Here is a 20,581-nt window from a genome sequence, read left to right on the forward strand (position 1 = left end):
GCCAGTTCCTAAACAAACACACAGCTCACACCCCCTACTCTGTATTTGACTCACCTGAGTTCGATGGCCTCCCCCATCTCGCTACAAGAACTCATGTCACACAGGAACGACAGCAGATTAGAGGAGATGCAGAGATGCCAAGCTGAGAGAAAGAACTCCCTCGGACTAGCGGCCACGGCAATAACAACAGCACAAGAGGAAGATGAGAGGAAGAGAGAAGCGAGAGAGCATGTGATGATTTTGCGCTCAGAGTGAGGGACAGAGAGGAGAGGGGGGAGCGCAGAGCGAGAAAGATAGCCACACCTCTTCTTAAGGGATTAACTTAGAAAAAGGAGCTCTGACACACTCACAAAGACATGCACATGCACCCAAACACAGTCAAACTGCCCACGACCCAGCATGGATGAGTGTCTGGTACACACACAAACAAATACTGCACACGCACGCATGTACGCTCACAGCTGCTCTAAAAATAAAGACAAATCAATGTTTGATGCACCAAATCCTGTGAGTGAGGAGATAATGGAGTGGGAGGATACAAAGAGAAAGTCAGAGAGAGAAAGAGAAAAGGAGAAAGCTGAGTGAGTGAGTGAGTGAGTGAGTGAGCGAGTCATGGCTGTTAGCGGCACCTTTTTTTTTTTTGCTTTCCATCTGCTATGGGCGCACTGGTCAAGAGTGCACTAGGGGAGAGGGCAAGAACTGGGGCCGGAGTCTGGGGACAGGCACTGGAGCTGGAACTAGGGAATAGGGCCAGGGCTGGAGGATGTGTTTAACGTGAGAAACTCAGCCTGGTTGCATGTTTCCACAGGGGCGTTACTGAACACAAGGGAGAGTGCTGCTTTCCAGTCCTGGATGCAGGATGAAGGGCAGGCCAGAGAAATACAGCAGTCGGCATTCCCAACAGATGATTAAGTAGTGCTTTCAAGCTGAGGAAGCCTGCAGAACACACCCAATGAGCACCTGGCTGTAAGAGCATTCCATGTTTTAAGGTTCTATTGGTTTCTGTTCCAGATTTCAAAGCTGGAAAACATTTGAAAACTTCATCTAAACATTTCGGAGTAATCTGTGTCTAAAAACATTGAAGTGTGGTGTTGAGGTGAGAATTGGCTTTGTGGTTGCTATACTGCAATTCATTTCAGAGCTACAGTTACAGTAAATCTAGTTCAATGGGTTGGGAGTTTCAAGAGGTTTGTGGGTAATTCTGCAAAGCCCAGATTTGCATACTGTTTAGGTCAACTCTTCTACTGTATATCAGATGTGGAGCAGTCAGAGTAATGCCTCTTGTACCATTACAGGAATGCTTTGTACAGCCACTGTACAGTGAAGTGGAAAATTGTAACCCAGGTAAAATATCTATGTATATTTTCCTAGTGTAACAAAAGGGGCAAAAGTAGCTGATGCTTGGGTGAAAGTTGGGTCAAAGCTAAATCAGCCTAGGGAGGGGCAGGGTTGGAGGTTGAGGGGTAGTGCAGGGATAGAACCAGGGACAAAGCTAGAGATAAAGCAAGGACTGGAACCTACTTTTGACTGGTACCAACGCAGCAAAAACTCTCACCGCAACTCAACGCAATATCATCCAACAAGGCGGTTTTGCATAGGGACTCAAAGCACTTGGTTAAGGTCTTGATTTAAAAAAAAAAAAAATCAACAGCAGTTTGAAGCAAGAGGTGTTTACAGTATTAACATTTAACTTTAACCATGATCTATTCTTCACTCTCTACCCTCATGGAATTATTTTATCATCTCGGTACCTAAAGCAACAGGTCCCTGCCAAAAACAACTCCTTTGCACAGGTTTTTACGTCTGAATACCCACCCAGTAAGACTGGGTTTAAAGAAGAGCAAGTTCTAGCTGAGAATTGAAACTAAAAGTAGGGTTAGTTTTAGGGCCACATGAGGGAACTGCTGATGGCTTTTGGAAAGGGATGCACAACAGTGCCGGAGCTCAAGCAAGAAGGGAGGACGTTCAGAAGTCGAGGTGGAGAACTGGAACTGGTAATTGAGCTTAAAAAAAGAGTGGTGAAGCTCTGTTTCTAATGGTGACCGGTTTGGGGATTAAGGGCCAACACAGCGGTAGATATGAACGAGAAACTGACCTTGGGACTCAAGGAGAGTTTTGCATGAAAATTACATTCTTTGAAGAGATGGTGAGGGAAAACCAGCTTGTTGGCAGTTGGGGGTTGGGCTGGGTGGGTTTATGAACAAATGAACCACACTTTGGACTTTGTTCACACCTTGCACCAAAAAGTGTCATGGGTTATCTAACCACATGGGTACACAACTAATGGCCCTTTTCCATTACATGGTACCTGCTCGACTCGCCTCGACTCTACTTTTTTGGTTTTCCATTACAAAAAAAAGTCCCTGGTACCTGCTAACAGGTACTTTTTTTAGTACCACCTCAGTCGAGGTTCCAAGCGACAGAGGGGGGCGTCCTGAACAAACCCGCCATTTTTAAATAGTTTAGCCAGCTGTGTTTTTTTCTGCCTCCAGCTTAACAAGCAAACAAAATCTGTCTTCTGGCTGTGGCAACAACAACACACCTTCGACGTTCTGTGTGTGTTTCGCGTTAGGTCACGGCAGGTTACTGTGGCGCCGCTATGACGACCAGCCACGCTGAGGCAGTACTAAAATCTGCAATGGAAAACGAACGCACAGTGGTCGAGTCGAGGCGAGGCGAGTAGAGTCGAGGCGAGTCAAGCAGGTACCACGTAATGGAAAAACGCCATAAGAAGAAGTATAAATGCAGCTGGAGGAGCACTAGAAGTTTGTAGCTAGAGCTAAGGCTGAGCCTGGAGATAGTTTAACTCAGTGTAATGCTGTCTCTCTCTTTTCACACATTCCTAGCCTTCCATGATGCCATTTCATCCCCATAAGCTGTTTACCTTGCAACACCCAGAGCCAGAGATCAACACTAGATGAGATGGAGAGGGATCAGAACGTCCTTGATGTCCTTGTGGGTATTTGTAGCTGACTGGCAGCATTCGACAGCATCTCTCTTTATGCTTATTGTCAATTGTTTCCATTCCACAGTTGACAGAGGTGACATGAAAGGTTGACAGGCCTAACATCACGGTGATTCTGATGTACTTAATTGTCTCCGTGAGGAAACTTGTGTAAGTGTTCATCGCAGAAGACCTAATTACAAAAAGCCATATAAATAAATATGCACATAACATTCACAAGCGACACTGAATACTGTTACAGATTTATAGACAACATCCAATGGTATTGAGTAACATGGCATGTCAACAAAAAAAGGCACTGTGTGGAGAAACAAGAAGTTGAAAGACTACAAGGACAAGAAAGCTATGTGATTTTCTATTGATGAAAGGTGCACAGCAACGGTGTCATTTACAAATCAGATTAAAAAAAACCACACAAATGTCACTATGGTATTAATGTTGGCAGTCTATTGTTTTGTAGATGTCTGTAATTTCAGGCGATCATTTTATGTATCTTTCATTCTGCTTTGGCAATTATGTCATTACAAAAACATGTTTAGTAAATAGTGCGACCACACCTGTCTCACAGTACGAGACACCTTCTGACGTCTCAAGCTAAAGGTAATACAAAGTCTGCTTATTAACATTAGGAGTGAAGGTAAGAACTTCACTTCATTTCCACCATTTGTCCTGTATTCTACCCACCTTTAATCGTCATTATTAACTTGTCCTCCTCTTTTCTTTTGCACTCCTCCGGGAGTGAGAAGCACAGACAGAAAGAAGAGGAGGGTGAGAAAGAAAGGAATCTAAAAATAAGTAAAGAGACAGAAAGACAAAGCCACAGAACAAGACAAAAGGGACAGAATTTTAAACTAATCAGAGGAAAGTATAGAAGATATTATCTCTATTGCTGTGCTGTACTGTAGAATAACTGTATGGCTGCCCTGCGACTGTGTGTGTCTGTGTGTGCAGGCATCTGCTTGTGCATGCATATTCATCTGTCTGAGTATGTATATCTGTGTACTCCACAGACACTAACATAAGCCTATTATAACTGCTGTGTAGTTATGAAACAGGATCTCACCAACCAGGTGGTAGCAGACACACTTCCTGCTCACAATAAATAAGCCCTCTGGCACATGTCTCGTTCTCAAGTGAGCTTTGCCACCAGCAAGAACAGAAACGGAGAAACCTAATCATGCTGTGTGTGTGTGTGTGTGTGTGTGTGTGTGTGTGTGTGTGTGTGTGTGTGTGTGTGTGTGTGTGTGTGTGTATATCTCTGTGTCTGCGAACACATTAAATCCGAGATTCTGTGGTTTTACAACCACCATGCCTCAGTGACTCCATAACAGCCTGTTATTTTAACCAACACTGTCTGAATGTAAATGAGGCTCCTTCGATCTCTCTCACACACACACATACAGAGAGAGAGAGAGAGAACCACATACAACCACAATTATTATGATTACAAATATGCAATTATCTTATTAGTAAGCAATCTTTAAGTGGCCAGCAGAGTCTCAAGCATAGACTTAGCATAGACAAGCAATAACCTACTTACTGTACCCTATAGCTGAAAACTAAAATAAATGATGTGCCACTACGGATAAAAACAAGTTGTAACTTGTAATCGGTAACCTATTACATTTCCAAAGTAACCTTCCCAACACTGTTTATTTTAAGGAAGTTTATTAGAGTTAATTTGCCATGAAGTCACTGTTGTTCTTATTTCAATATACCAATTTAGACAATTCTGACTTGACATTAGGTTTAAACTACGTTTTTTTTCAACCTGGACCCTATTTCCCTATGTTTTGAGTGTAAGTGACTGATAGGAACAATAATCTTTGAAATTGGTCCAGTATTAAGCGAGAAAGCTGTAACCGGCAGCCACAGACCGGGCTGCAATGTAACCCTATGGGGCAAATGTTCAGCGTCAGTTTGGTCCACTAAAAGGGCTGTTTTTGTCACTAAAAGGCTCAGATTATTGTTCTAAGTGTCTGACAACATTATGGAAAGGATCCCTACAGAGATAGACATTTTTAAAATCTCTTTGGGACCTTTCTGTTTAATCAAAAACAGCTCTAAGGTCGCTAGCGCTAAACCCACCACACTCCATTTAAAAAAACAATACTTTTAGCATGTATAGAGCCAACACATTTTCACATGTAAATCTGTAAACTATGTGTTTATTTCAACCAAAACGTTGAAATATCTGTAGAGAAAAATGTATACTGTTTCTTTATCTAATATCATCAGCACGTCTGAAGCTGCTATATTGAATATGTCAGCTAACTGACAATATATCATTGTTTGGGCCATGTAATAAATCACTAGACCCTGGTCATATGTTTCAAATAACTTTCTACTCTTTTTAGAAAGAAAGAGACAGATGAGGGGAAAAAGCACTCAGTTCAATGGTGGCACATGTGACAGATGACTGCAAATACACTCTCTACTGTGCAACTGACAGGTTGACGTTCACAATTCTCTCAAGGTAAAGGTCACATATATTTTAATAGCTAGTGGTAAAGTACATCTATATTGTGGCCTCAGTATCCACTCATGTTCTTATATTGACTGTGTGGGCCTCTGGGCCTGAGAGCACTACTGGGTGCTGTATCTTTCATTGACCAAATTTGCACAACTAAGGTCCAACAGTGAATCAGCCTGTCTGCAGCAAGTTGCACATGAGTAGAAATACTGATAGTTTTCTTTCCAGGAGAAATATATAATTTTTTCCATCTAGTCCACTGATTGACTTATTTAAAACAAAAACATTTCCTGGGCTGAAAGATAATGTATTCATTACACTGGTCTATGGGGGATCTGTCAGCTTATAAAAATGTACCTCTTCATTCAGGGAAAAGTCAAATCAAAGTTTCAGATGACAAATAGTTTTGCACCCGACTGTGCTCATTGGCTATCTATATTCTTTAGTGGTCTATGAGCTCACAGAGAAATTGTTGGATCTGAGCATCACTCAAGACTGAGACAGTTTCGAAGAAGTCTGAGCCCACATTCTCAGGTACACGTAAATGTTGTCATCTGCCCTTGTCCACGAGGGTCTACACGGACACCTATTGGGACAACAGTGTGAAGCCCAAAATTTGTGACCGTGTGGACTGTACCAGTACCTCTAACTGGTTTGCCAAGAGGAAGATAAAAAAATGGATGCTTGTTTTGAAGAGAGGTTGTGCAAGGAGATCCGCCGTTACCCACATTTATATAATTCTTCTACAAAGAAATAAGACAACCAAGTGGCATTGAACTCCTGGCAAGAAATCACGCAAACGCTTGGAAGAAATGAAAATGCATTTAAAAGTGCCGACACAGACCCTTAATTGTAGTATGAATGGAACTGCGTGCATGCGACCGGTATAAACTGCAGCGTTCCGCAGACGCGGGACTCGGAAAGTATGTCCAAGCCTTATGTCAGTAACCTTTCCTTAACAGCATCCAATATACTACTACTTATTATTAACATTTGCTTTTTTATTGGCCAAAACCATGTTGTGATGGTTGGAAAAGTGGAAAGACGACCCAAAACAGCTTTTCATAGTTTTATTTTGTTTCTATTGACTTTGAATGAAGTGTATTTTACGATGCTTGTTGTTTATTTACATGGAGTCTGGTGGGTTTAGCGAATGCAATTTCGAGGATGTTTTTGTGTTTAAAAAAAGGATCTTACTCTATAATAGAAAGGTTGATCTTAGAAATCCTTTCCATAATGTTGTCAGACACCTAGAATATTAATCTGAGCCTGTCAGTGGCAAAACAAGCACTTTTGTTAACGTATATACAAGATGAACAATTGCCTTATTAACTTACATTGTAGCTTGTTTCGCTAATTTTGGACCAATTGTCATCATTTTTGACATTGTCATCTTAGACACAAAAACATAGGGAAATAGGGTCCAGGTTGAAAAAAAGAACAGTAGTTACCCTTTAACATGAGGAGAAAATGGCATAAAAAGATCTGACCCAATAAAATTAAAGGTGAACAAAATCAAAGTGAAGTAAATTCATAGCATTACATTTGTCTTTCGTGCCAGATAGTCTTGCTGTTTAGGCTCTCATGGACAAAACTCTAAACTGTATATAAAACTAATCTGTTTGTATAAGGTTCCAGATAAGTCAATTTTTAAGTATTTTTTTAATCTAAAAATGAATATGGAAATCATACATCAAAATACAATAGAGGAGAACATAATCACATTCACTCAACCAAAAAAAAAACTTTTTTTCTTTCTTCTTCAAGTAGAGGAAATTAAAAACCAACCACATTCTATGACATAACTTCCTTTAACATACCACATGCTTCCAGCATGTATCCAGAACCTTAATGGTTGTGTGTGTGTGTGTGTGTGTGTGTGTGTAGTATAGTTAAGTATGGACAATAGGTTTAGAGTTTAACCTGATGCAAAAACCCCATTGCACAAAATCTATTACACTGTACTTTCAGAAGAGAACAATCACTTTTCAAACCTGTATTACTTAATTTTTTGACACATTAAGCCTTAATTACAACATATTAGAGCAGTAAATCAAAACAGTAAAGATCCGGGCCTTAAGACTAAAACATTTAGCTGAAAGACTCTAAAACAAACCCCTGAGGTGGGCTGTGGATTTGTCTATGAGTGGCACTTTTCACATTACAGGGAAAGCCAATACATCCATGTTATTATAAAGATATTGATGACTGCAGCCAACCAAAGTTTGGTTAACTGTGATCATTAAGTGGGTTTACATGCTTCTTACGGAAATTTCAACTGCTCTGGATCATCATCATGTTATGTCACCGCCTCAGTGACTTCTGCTAAACCAAACACAGCTATCCAATCATCTGCTGATAAAAATTCACCAAAACTCTCTTTTTTATCCAGTCACGCTCTGTAAAACTGTACTCAGATGGACAGGCTGTCCAGTAGCCTAATCCACTGCCTTATCCTGACAGACTACTCATCGATTTCTGCCTCTGGTCAATACCACTCTATTTTTCTTCTTTCTTTCTCTCTCTCCCGTCATCCATCGCTCCTCTCCTCTATGGCTCTGCATCATCATATGTCTCTGTTATCCCCGACTTATCTTTCTCTACAGACTAACGCAAAGCCTGTAGTTACAGACAAAGCCTTATTGACCAACTGTAAGATGATGAAGGTGTGTCTGTACATTTGTGTATGGGGCCAATTAGATTGCAGAATCTGGTTTTCAAACCATCCTAACTCAACACCTCTCTCCCTCTACCCAATCAACATGGCATTCAAACTCTGTCATGCCATGGTAGACACGCATACACGCGAGGACCATGTGAAAACCTCGCAGCTGCTGCTGCTGCATGGCAACTGAATCCCGTGGCAACCAATGGTACAGAGTTTTTTTTGTGGGTTGGGAGAGAGAGAGAGAGAGAGAGAGAGAGAGAGAGAGAGTAGATTGAGAGAGAAGAGGAGGAAAGGGGCAAGAAAAGTGGAAACTCTGGAAAATAACGAAAATAGAAAGAGAGAGAAAGGCAGAGGAAGCATTTACACACATACACACACATACACATTTATTTCACTGTGCTGAGATCAGATGAGCATGAGGAAAGAAAGACAGACAGTGACAACATTGTGGGTGAAAGGAGACCTCCCTCTGCGCTGATCACAGCAAGGTCTTCCTGGTGAGGAGCAGAGAGGAGGGGGAGAGTGAGAGAGAGGAAAAGTTGTCCTCTCAATCATTTATGGTAACACTTTAGATAACAGCCCCTCAAAAAGGCTACATAAAAACACTGTACGTGAATACTTTGTACAATAAAATACTTGCTGGGTATCTACTGGTAGTTAGGGGGAGAAGCACAGAGGTAACAAATAGAGAAAAATGGGTGAACAAGGGACTGTTTAATTTTACGGCCCATACACGCCGTACTTACACTGTAATAATAGAGCCTTCTCCTTATTTAAAAAAGTAACAGCCATTAGCACCAATGGAATTACTTGTGTGCTTTTCAAAAAAAGTTGATAAAAACTGAACAACAAATGTTTTTGAGTAATGAATATCTTGCTACACTATTCTTTATGCCGTATGTTGTCCAATACATTTCAATAAAGTTTCTGCCTGAGTATGTACATGAATTCAGCTGCTTTATTGTTTATGATCTGATGATCCAGTATGATGGGACATAAAAGCTACATGGATCCTAAAACTACATTACTGTCCCTTCCATTTTACTATTTCATACTATTTTATAGCTATTACCGACCACCCTTGTTCCTGGTTTAGTGCTTTGTTCCTAAGTAACAATAATACTGTACACTGTATAATCAATGAGTCGATATCTAAAAACTTTTTACAATGTAATTTCCTAGTTATTTTTGTAAGGATATTGTAATTTTAAAATAAATAATACCATAAAGTTGTTACCCCCAATTCCTTAATGTATTGTCTTCCTGTATTACATACGTATTTGTCCCACTATAGGTACCTATAAGTATTTTACTGATACCCTTTGCACAAAACCAATTACACTGTAATTTGTAGGCTGTACAAAGCATTAATAGATGGCGCTAATAGCAAAATTTCTACTATTGTAATACTGTCTACTATTTATTAATAGGAGAGGAGAGGAGAGGAGAGGCTAAAGCACAGTCCTTTATTGCCTGTGGAATAGCACCCCTGCTGGATAGTATGAGTATAAATGGCCTGTTACCATGACAGTGCCTCACGTTCATGTTTGTGTGTGTGTGTGTGTGTGTGTGTGTGTGTGTGTGTGTGTGTGTGTGTCAATATCCTGTGACCTCTCAACTCTGACCTCCTGTCAGATCTGTCCAGACAGGAAGAGATTTTGCAACCTACACGAATGTGTGCGCTGAATGCATAACACTTGCTCCCTGACTGTGAAGCACGTTTCTTCAGATTCCAAGTGTTGACTGTCAATACAAAGTATTTATGCATAATTCATGTTTATGCATGTAAAGCTACGAGATACAAGGCCAGAACTCTCAAATCAATAAGGCTTTTAAAGCTTTTAACGTTTGCCCCATCACTCTCTGTCTGCCTGCCAGTCTGTGAATTCCTAAACAGGAAACATTCAAAAGTTGACTGAATGTTGATTTAATGGTCTGTATTTAAAATCGGGATCCAAGATTTGAGTTGAAATGACATATGTTGCTCCTAAATGAATAACTGTTTGCTTCAGATATCTGTTCAAATCAATTTAAAGTTAATTGACAGAGTACTCTATAATCATGTTCTTTAAATGTTGCTTTTTATTTGTAACATATCCCCCTTATACACACTGCAGACTGCTTGCCCTGCATATACCAGTATGCATCTATTAACCATCTGTCTGTCCTCAAATCTGCAGCGTTTTCTGTGCCACAAGGAAGCAATATTTACAACAATCCTCCTTGTAGCAACATTGAATTAGATTCAGCTAAGTGTAAGTAAGTGTAAACACACACAGGGAATTTGACTCCGGCTTTTTGTTGCTCTCAAAGCATATACATCCGGTGATACACACACACACACACACACAAAAAAAGAAAATGTATCTGAGGCATTTACAGTATGGCACAGAGACATGGGAAGAAAATGACAGTCAGTTGGTGTTATCATTGTGGTGATAAACAATGCAGTGGCTTTACAGTGGTTTGGGAGTTTGGGCCCTTGTGGATGGGCGAGATTGCATGACCTTCACAGGGTGGTCGTATCTTATCGACCGGCACTAAAAGCTCTAGCTGGTCATGCAGAAACACAGATCGAGGAAATGGGTGTAGAAATTTAGGCAGACACGCAACGTGGTGGCGCTGCAGCACACATCTGAAAGCTGATCGTCACTTTTGATAGCTTATATTAAGAATAAACATTCAATAATAATCCACGTATGTTCATTCTTAACATTTGTGGATAATATATGGTTAGTATCAAAGATCAAAAGGTCAACTTTCTAATGATTTGGACTTCGTCTGACTGTCGAAAGCTCTTACATTTGAGTAAGTGGATCTTTCAGCTTTTTCAGCACCAGATAATAATCCAGTCATAGATATTTGAAGAAAATGATGTAATGGTTTACAAAATTACACTGTAGACAATATTGGCACAGCACATGCAAACTGTTTTAGAATGATAAATTCCCAGCTTTTGCAGTGCTGTTCTTCTGCTCATGTCTGTCTGTGTTTATATTTCTATTTAAGAAAAAAAATGAAAGAACATGCCCTGTAGTATTCCCCAAATACATCTACTTTACTGATGTGAGGATTGGATTAGAGAAGAAGAAGAAATTTAGAAAAGAAAAAGAAGAAATGCCAGTCATGGAAGCAAATAAGGACTAGTGAATGAAAAAGGACTAAAAGGAAAGGAAGGGATTAAATACAGAGGGACTGGGAAGGGACACACAATGAAAAAGTGAGGAAGTGAATGAATGCAGGAATTATAGATTGGACGAAGGAAAGAAAGACAGGAGATAGAAAGGAAGAAAGGAAGAAGAGAACAATACATCCACTGGGCAACAACTTGGGACAGTTATCTCACATTTCAGCTCGGTGAAAACATCCCACAGTGACTTCCAGAAACTTGCCCGTGTTAGAGCCTACAGTTTTGAGAACATCAGTTAACCTTCAGAGAGGGAAGGGGAAGAGGTGGGGGATTGTAAGGAAGCAGGGTAAAAAGTGCTGAGGTGAAGACCCTCACGCACTGGGTCATCCAAGGCCAGAGAGAGAAAAAGAGACAGAGAGAGAGGAAAGACAAGTGGACTGGTGTTTAAGGCCTGTTGCTAGAAAACAGGCGCTCAACAATAGTCACTTTGACATACAGAAGAAATGAGAGGATATAGAACATTCTTGCAGTCACTTTCTCTCCCACCATACTTCAACCATATCGGCCTCTTTGACACACTCTCTCCTTCTCTTTCCACACCCCACTTTAGAGCAAAACAAAACCATCTCAATAGGCATCATGCCCCGAGAAAAGCGTGGCGAGACAATAGAGAGGGATTCTCTTAGAAACCAAGAAGTGTGTGCGTCTGTGTGCAGTCACTACAGATTACAGACACGCACCACAGATGGCCAGCGCGTCTCGTCTTTTCACCGCCACCACCACCGAGAATAATGGCCAGCGGTGGCCCCTCCTCCTCCTCCTCCTCCTCCTCTGCTCCCTTGTCTTTTGACAGCACGTGTGTCCGTCAAATGGAAGCGTGTCTTGGACAATGGCAGCTAGACAAAGAGCCCGCCTACCCCCCACCAGGATGCTGAATAGGGGGACACGTGGGCCTTGTCATCGAGGGAACAATAGCACTGGGGGAGAGGGAGAGAGAGGGTGTGGCAACCCAGCACCCACTGCAACTGGGGATGGTAAGGTGCAGCCTGGGTGGCCTCAGTTCAGATTTGAACTTGTACGGGTTTAGTTTTTTTTTTTTTCTAATGGAGGGCATACAACAAGCAAAGAAGCCAGAAATCAATAATGTAGGCTATAGGATAAAAATCACATCAAAGGAAGAGTCAGCATCAGTGTTTCCTCCAGGTTGTGTGCATTTGGTGAGGATAATAATGTATTATTAATTCACCATATTATTACTGATTTATTCCCTTTTGTCTCCAGATTCAAAGATAATACTTGCGGTTTTGCATGTTTCCTACCTTTCAGGAAGTCACTGGATTCCATTAATTTCAGAACAGCATGAAAATCAACTTGCAGAGACATAAAACGTGTGAGATCAGTGATGCATCACAATTAAGTCCACTATAGGTTTTTGTTGTTTAGTGGCCGAAGTTGACATTTGTGGTTTTGAGTGAAATGTCTCACCCGCTCTTAGCTGGATTACCATGAAACTTGGTATATATATTCATGTTTCCTTCATGATGAATTGTAATAACTTCTGTGATCCTCTGACTTTTCATCTAGCATCATCATCAGGGCAAATTATCTATGACTTATGGCAAAGTACCCACTGTCATACCCATTAGACTCAGCAGTGCTATTGTTAGCATGATAGTGTTAGCTCAAAGCACCACTGTGAACAGCCTCACAGAGGTGCTAGCATGGCGGCAGACTTGTAGCCTTTTTAATGTAAGACAAATTCACATGAACTATTTAATGACACAGATTTCTCTTTGTGTTTGCCTTCTGGCTTATATTTTCTGATAACATAACCTTCAATTTTAATTCAGCATGCATACTTAACTTGTTGACATACAGTACAAAGCATTTGTGTTCAGTTTTTGTGTTACAGGCTTACCATCAACGTAAGTTGCCGTAGGACACATATGCATATGTTTGCTTGCTTTCATTTTTGTTGCCTCTGATTGTAATTTAAGTAGTGTCTTGTACTGTAAACTGTAAACTGTAAACCCATATGCCTGAACAACTCTTTAGTGTATGACAATAAAAACAATTTTAAAAATTAATTTACTGCTACTTTTCGTTTTCAAGTATTCATTTTTAACAAAAACCCATAAATAAGGCACAAATCACAAATACAATGAACAGAAATAAAGTGCTGTGTGATAAAGTGCAGAGAGTTCAGTTACTATTCAGTTCAGTCTGAAAGCGCCTCCTTGAGTGCATGTAGGTGCCTCAGATCAAAGATCCAGTACGTGCTGAGAAAGGATCTGCTCTTTATCCAAAGTTCTCCTCCTTCTGAGGTCAGCAAGCACGCAAGTTGATTTTCATACCGTAACATGAAAAAATGAAACTAATGGCTTCGAGGAAAGTGGTCAGCAGTGACATCAAGTATTCACAATTTGTATTTAATAGGCACAAGACGCACGAAAACCATCAGCATGGCTGTTTAAGTGTCATTTTATGTCTGATGCAGGGAATTTGCCATACTGTGTATCTGATGCCCATGAACAGGCATTAACCAAGTCCACCCTGAAGGGCCCAGACCCAGCTAGTGGATTTACTCCCCCCTCAGGCTTCTACTTGCCGGTCCAACAGGGGCCTTACAGATTCACCACCACTACTGAGACACCTTTGATATGACGTGTGGGATTACTGACTCAACTGGGCAAAATGTTTCAGGGCTTATGTGTAAGTGTACATACTCAGGAGCTTGCACACTTGTTTGTAAATGCAGGAGGAGGTCAGGGTGCATAGTGGCAGGGGAGTAGGAGAAAGCTTGGAACAGCTGGGCTGATTCTACAGGGGGACATGACAGAGGGAGAGCTGGGGGGGGGGAGATGAGGGCAGGCACGTACAGCCAGGCAGGCAGGCAGGCAGGCTGCTGACGGGCTCTTCTGAGGCAGCAGCTGGTTCGGTGTGGGGGTCTCACCAGCTGTGCCTCCACTGACCTCTCCCCACACTTCTCCACCTCCTCTTTCTCCCCAAACTCCACTTCCCATCCCCCCACAAACCAGAATCCTCACTGAGATGTAGGCAGAAATACACACACACACACACACACACACACACAACCATCTGTCAGTAGGAGGACAGTTTGTCTCTCTGATTGCTCCATAACAGTGTTGAGACACTCTTGGTAAACCACAGCACCACGCCCCAAACGCTTCAAACCCTGGAGGTATGGAACTATTCTTATCCAGGCAGACATCTTCCAACAAGCCTTCTCTGACGTTTCAAACCCAGAGACGATAGATCACTACAGCTCAAAGCCGGTGACTCATACACGATTGTCACTGTGAGGCAATGCAGAGAAGCAAAAATTGCCTTCAGCAGTGAAAAGCAATGAAAGCAGACTGTTTTTCATATCTTTATGAGACAATATAACATTAAAAGGTTCCGATAGTTAGGAATCAATACATGTATGTAACTTTTTGTCTGTAAGAAAAAACATTTGTAGGTCATAATAATTATGATTTAGTGGAAGTATCATCATTCATTAAGGTGATTCTCTAAAAACACACCCTGTGATTCCAACAGTGGATCTTATATTTCTCAAATGAATCCTCTTGGAAGAGAGAGGCTGACTCATGGATCTAACCACCTCCTTGATTATGATCTGCATCCAGGCTGACAGCAGATCAGCTCTGATTTATACAAAAAAGAAAAGAAAAAAAGTTGCAGATGCAGCCAGCATCACTTCAGAAATGCTTATTCAGAGCACCACTAAATCAAGTGCATCCACAGAGTAATTGATTCAAGCTCTGTTCTTGTTTTTCACTCCGTTATGTGTAGCTGGCGGGGTGAGTCTGCTGCGTCAGAAGAGAACAGCACAACAAAAGAGTAAAGCAGAGAGAAGAGAGAGAAAAGACCAAGGCCAGAACAATGATTGCTTTAGAGAAAGAGAAACTGAAAAAAGTCATCGTAGGCTCGGGATCAGTGGAGAAGTTGTGCAAAACACTGGCAAAGTCAGGAAAGTCACCTCAGAGCTGCAGTGAAACTCGCTTGAATTTGATTTCACTGCTTTAATTAGAAACAGCTTAAAACATATTGAACCCATTTTCTATTTTGTCTAACTTGCCTCATAGGAATCGTAACTAGCAAACAATATACCACTTGGCATGAAAATGTGTGTACCATCGTGTGTACAGTAAGACTGGTTGAGAAAATAGGTTTAAAGGGCGTTTAAAGCTCAAAGTAAATATCATGTCTGGGCATGAGTGTGTGTGTGGTAGGCATGGGCCGGTTACCGGTTTCAATGTATACCGCGGTTTGAAAAAGTCACGGTTTCAAAACCAATACAATTTTCTATCATACCGTTCCTATGGTATGAACTGTTTTTTTTTTTAAAGTCTGGACAGAAAGTGCAGTTTAGAAATCCCTCTCCCAGTGCCAGTGTGCAGTGTGTTTCAAAATCAAATACATTGTGTTCAATGGAAAAAAAAGTTTTGGTTTTTTACCCAGACATTTAAAAAATAATACATTTATAGCTGCAATTGCAATACCGTGAAACCGTGATATTTTTGCTGAAGGTTAACACGTCAGAAACTCATACCGGCCCATGCATAGTGTGTGTATCTATCACATTTAAGTAACTTGCACACATCTTATCTTTAAAATCAATTTACTACTGAAGTGTCTGCAGCACAGCAGACATACTGTACTGGGCACTGGCTAACTGAGTGCAATAGCATTTGCCAGTGTGTGCGTGCGTGTGCAACTTTGTTGTCTATGCATTAAATCTGTTTTGTGTGGGATTCCCTTTTATATAGTTCTGTGTATTGCTCTCTTTTCCTTCTCCTCTCCTCTCCTCTCCTCTCCTCTCCTCCTTCCAGTCTCTTTACCCTCAAGGCTTAGCAGATAAGTGTAAATATTGGATAGGGACAGATTGTATTAGATAACACAGACCTACATAGAGCCATGCACAGATTATGACTTACAAATACACAGATGGTCTGTACTTGAAGAACATTTTCAATGACATAAGAATGGCACCTGTATAAATATAAAAAAAGTTGTATCTTACCCATTTGTCACCTCTGTGTAAATTAGCTAATTTCTGAATCCTGTCATGTTTTAATTTGTATCTTGTATCTCGTGATACAAACACTTGAATACCATTAAAAAGTGGAACAGTGTTAAAGGAAACTAATGAAAGTAGTAAGTAAGATATCAAGGCTAAATATGAAACTAAATCACATGCTTTGCAGTATAGCACTAATTAAAACTGTGTTGTCTTTTATCCTTATTTCTTATAACAATGTATAATTCTGTTTCATACCTTGTAAGTCTACGGATATACTTGGGAGTGGGGAGCCCACACAGCAAACTGGGAGCCTTACAAAATCATTCCTAACTTTACTTTGTAAAGTGGGGCCTCAGGCAAACACTTATTAGATAAGATTTTTTCGCACGTTAGGCAAGGTTTAAATAACTGTAGATGCGCACTGAGGGACTTGAGCAGAAAATTGGGAGTGAAAGAAATTAGTGTATAGCAATGCAGAATGCAGCATAATGGGAATATGAATGTGTATACATAATGCACGTACAGGATGGTTTCTGTATGCGCCTCTGAACATCTCAGCTCATTCACTAATGAGAGACACATGCATGCACACATGGCTTTTTATATTAGCAGTTACATTATGATAAAGGTAATATAGGGAGCAAGTGATTATGGTTTTGCCAGAGAACAAGATCAGAAGTCCTCCTTATCAACAGTTGTTGTGGTGCAGCAGGTATCACACAACTACATGGACACAGACAGCATGCGTAAACAGCTCTCCACTTCACAGGCAGTGGGGGTACATGCAACCAGTCTGTGGACTGGGGATCTGTCTATCAAAGCAAGTCTCCAGTGAAAAGAAAAGGAGAGGATAAGAAACCAGCAAGGTAGGCTGTTTGCTTTCCCCGTACTAACAACCAGACTGTCTCAAAAATCTTACAAAATGCATTTGTGTCATGACGAGGGTGATGCCTTTTGTCGCCAAATCATCCCATGCAAACACAGCTTGACTAAGCAACACCTCAGCAAGACAACATGCACTCAGTATATCTTCCATACAGCCTCTGTCTGAGCCATGTACTGTGGGAGTCGGCTGCCAGGATGTCAACAAAATCCATGTGAGGAAAGAAGCTGTATGCGATGTGTAAGGGTGTGTAAGTGAGAGAAGAGAAAGAGAGGAGGAAAAAAAAACTTCAAAGCTGGTCTACAGCTGAGAAGGGGGGTTAAAAGGGGTTGAGATTTTCCTCTGGCTCTTAGGAATGCGGAGCAAGAGCAATAACACATTCCCTATGTGGAGCACAGGGAGCAGCATAGGACAGATAGCATGTAAACACACACACACACACACACACACACAGGAACAGAGAGTCTGGTGTGCCTCGGTCTGTTCTCTCTGTACATATCAAGCAGCCATCTGGTGAACTGGACAATCCAGGACATGCGGCTGAGTCAGACTGTTGTCCAGCCCTTTAGCCATTTATTTTTTATTCTCCTCAAAACTGCTTATCATCCTTCCCATCCTCTTCTCCTCTCTGCTCCTCTTCTTGTAGCGTATACTACTCTACAGTTACTCTCGTACCATCCTTTAAAAACCAGGAGACAAGGAGTGATGTCAAGGGAGGGAGGGGGAGTTTTAAAGAGAATGGTACTGTATATGCACGCTCACCTCTGCTGACATATTGAATTTACAGAGAGCAAAGTGGTGCTACAGGGTGAAAGATGAAGAGAGAGGCTCCACTAATCAAACCATATTGTTCCTATTACATCAAATTATTTCCACGCTGGCCGGGTGTCGCCTTGGCATCTCCACAATATTACTCTGTGATCTGAGGCGAGAGCAGACGCAGCCTATGGGAGGACAGTCTATATTCTTTCTATTGATCTCCTTGTTAAGGCTTGTTGAAGCCTGAGGTGCCTGGAGCCTCATCCATAAAAACATAACATCAACAAAAAAAGCACTCTAGCTTATTCTAGATTTCATCATGTTTGGAGAGAAATTTCAGAGTGTAGTCAAAGCTGAGAGCATGATATCAGAAGGCTCATGTTGTGCGTAATGATGTTAAGTAGTTTCAGGTTTGAAATATAATAGAAAAATCAATGGTACTGGATGTTTTTGGTTTCCTTTCCCAAAAGGGCTTGGTAGTGGTTGGGAGAAGAAGCTTGGAAGCTTTTCAAAAGGAGGAGTGCGATCATATGAGTTTGCACACACAGATAACAAGCAAACCTGCCTGCCAATAAGCTGGTTTTGTATCTTCGTGACTTCTCTGTACCTCCTTAAGTATAACTGCTGTTTCTCTTTTATTATTTAGTCAATTTGGAATGTCACTTGGAGCCTTCACAATGCCGAAGGAGGACATTAAAGGAACATGGGAAATATGCTTATTCGCTTTCATGCCGAGAATTAGATGAGAAGATTGATATCACTCTTTATCCATCAAATATAGGCTATACAGCTGCAGCCAGCAGCCGATTAGCTTAGCTTAGCTATCACTGCACCCCAGAGTCTATTTCAGCCATGAAATAGTCCAGCATATAACTGCCCATAAAACCATTTGTTTTTACACTTTATTTTTTTTTTTAACTGATATAACGTGTTATAGTATAGTAGTTTACAGGTGTTGCATTAATTAGGAAGGTACAGCAAGGAGACAGTTAGCTTAGCAGAGCACAAAGACTATAGGCAGAAGGAAACAGCTAGCCTGGCTCCATCCACAACTGAAGCCTTATGTTTAAAGGGGCTGTACTCCATATACAGAAAAAAGTGGTTTTGGATTGCCTCCACACGGCTGTCACAGACCGTTCCCCAACAGACGCTTTATCACGGCCCTCGGCATCAGATACCGAAGCACGAGGCACTCACACGCATTAACATGCACATGCTATTACTCCACTATATCCTTACATAGCAAATAGTTGTTTACTGCTATATTAATGTTCTGAATATTGAGTACAGTCCCTTAAATATATCTTCCAGTGAACAAAAACACTCAAAATCCCCTCATATCTGTATGTGAATCAGGTGTTTTTCTCCATCACACAGCAAGTATCAATAGGCTACTTTGTGGAAGTTAACAGCCAAAAAAAGAACGGTGGTACTTAAGTGCCATAATGTCATGTAGCATTATAAAAACATCTGACAGTTTTCACTGGTTGCTCTCAGTTTATAGCATCATGAGGAGATACATTGGGCTACAATAATTTCACACTTTGGAATTTGTCCAAAGTAGGGGAGTTTTTGAATAGCAAAGCTTCTGTTCAGGATTCAAAGTCATTTCATATTTTTTGGTTATGGTTGGAAAACATTTAACCGAGGTCTGCGGTCTGTCTCCTTCTGCACAGTGCTTTCCCATCCATTCTTCCTAATACTCGAGAGTGCCTAACATAATACCTGACTGACTGGCTAGCTAGCTATACAGACTGGGAAGGCCTTGGCTTAAGTGGCTGGATGATTTACAGGCGTTCTGGGTGGCTGGCTCGACACAGACAAACCCTGAATCCCTACTGGACATGCTGGGCTTACTGGGTGGACCGGCTCCTCATCCTCCGGCAGTGCAGACAAACAAAGGCAGGTTTGTTCCTCTGGGAGCCAGCAGGCAGCGACTGCCACTTCCCCTGGCCGGGAAAGGCAGACAGAAAGAAGGGGGGAAAGTGAGATAGATTAAGAAATTCTGAGAGGAAAGGGAGAGGACTGAGAAAGATAAAGAATAGAAAAGACACAGGGAGCTTTTTATCAACTGAGGACTGGGAGGAAATTGGAAAAAGACAGGGAGAGGATTATAAAAAATTAGAGGAAAAGAGCAGTGTATAGAAAAGGTCTGCAAGTCAGACACTGCATATTAGCTGCATATAGTCCAATATGGTTCTTGTGTAATGACCTACAATCAATCAAAATGTTGCTTTCTATTGCCCTTTTCACAAAGTATTTGCCTCACAGCCTCTGAGCGGTCACAACAGGAACAATCCACTCTAAATGCTAACACTTTCAACAATCTTCATGGTTGTTTCTCTTTTTTCATAGTGGCTGTGGCATTTTAGTGCAGCTTGCCAGAGAAAGAAGACATCTATCCCTTCTCCATCTTCCCTCCTTTTATCTCTCCCTCTGCACTGTCCATCTCTCCAGCTCCAGGCTATGGCACCTCACCTCTTTCCTCTTGGTCTCCAGCTTCGTCCTTGTGCAACCAGCAAATAACTGCGGTTGCGTGAAAACCAGTTTGGATGATTTGGATTCCCCTGGACAAATATATCCCGTGTTAAAATACTGTTATTCATTTTTTCGACGTATTACATTACATTCAATTTTCTTTTGAAAATGATAACAT

The 20,581-nt window shown here is 41.2% G+C and overlaps 1 protein-coding gene across 3 annotated transcripts in view; it reads right to left on the reverse strand.

The window, feature by feature from the left end:
• numbl (NUMB like endocytic adaptor protein) overlaps positions 1-20,581 on the reverse strand; it is a 63,288-nt gene that overhangs the window by 35,654 nt on the left and 7,053 nt on the right. The window contains exon 1 of one of the 3 annotated variants that reach the window (XM_031283675.2): positions 55-307. The exons of the other annotated variants lie outside the window; for them this stretch is intronic. Coding sequence (XP_031139535.1) covers positions 55-95 — 41 coding nt within the window. The 5' untranslated portion in view covers positions 96-307. Of the gene's footprint in view, positions 1-54; positions 308-20,581 lie in introns of those variants that run through there. 3 annotated transcript variants of the gene reach the window in all.

The sequence above is a fragment of the Sander lucioperca genome, chromosome 5, assembly GCF_008315115.2.
Source record: "Sander lucioperca isolate FBNREF2018 chromosome 5, SLUC_FBN_1.2, whole genome shotgun sequence".
Lineage (NCBI taxonomy): Eukaryota > Metazoa > Chordata > Actinopteri > Perciformes > Percidae > Sander > Sander lucioperca.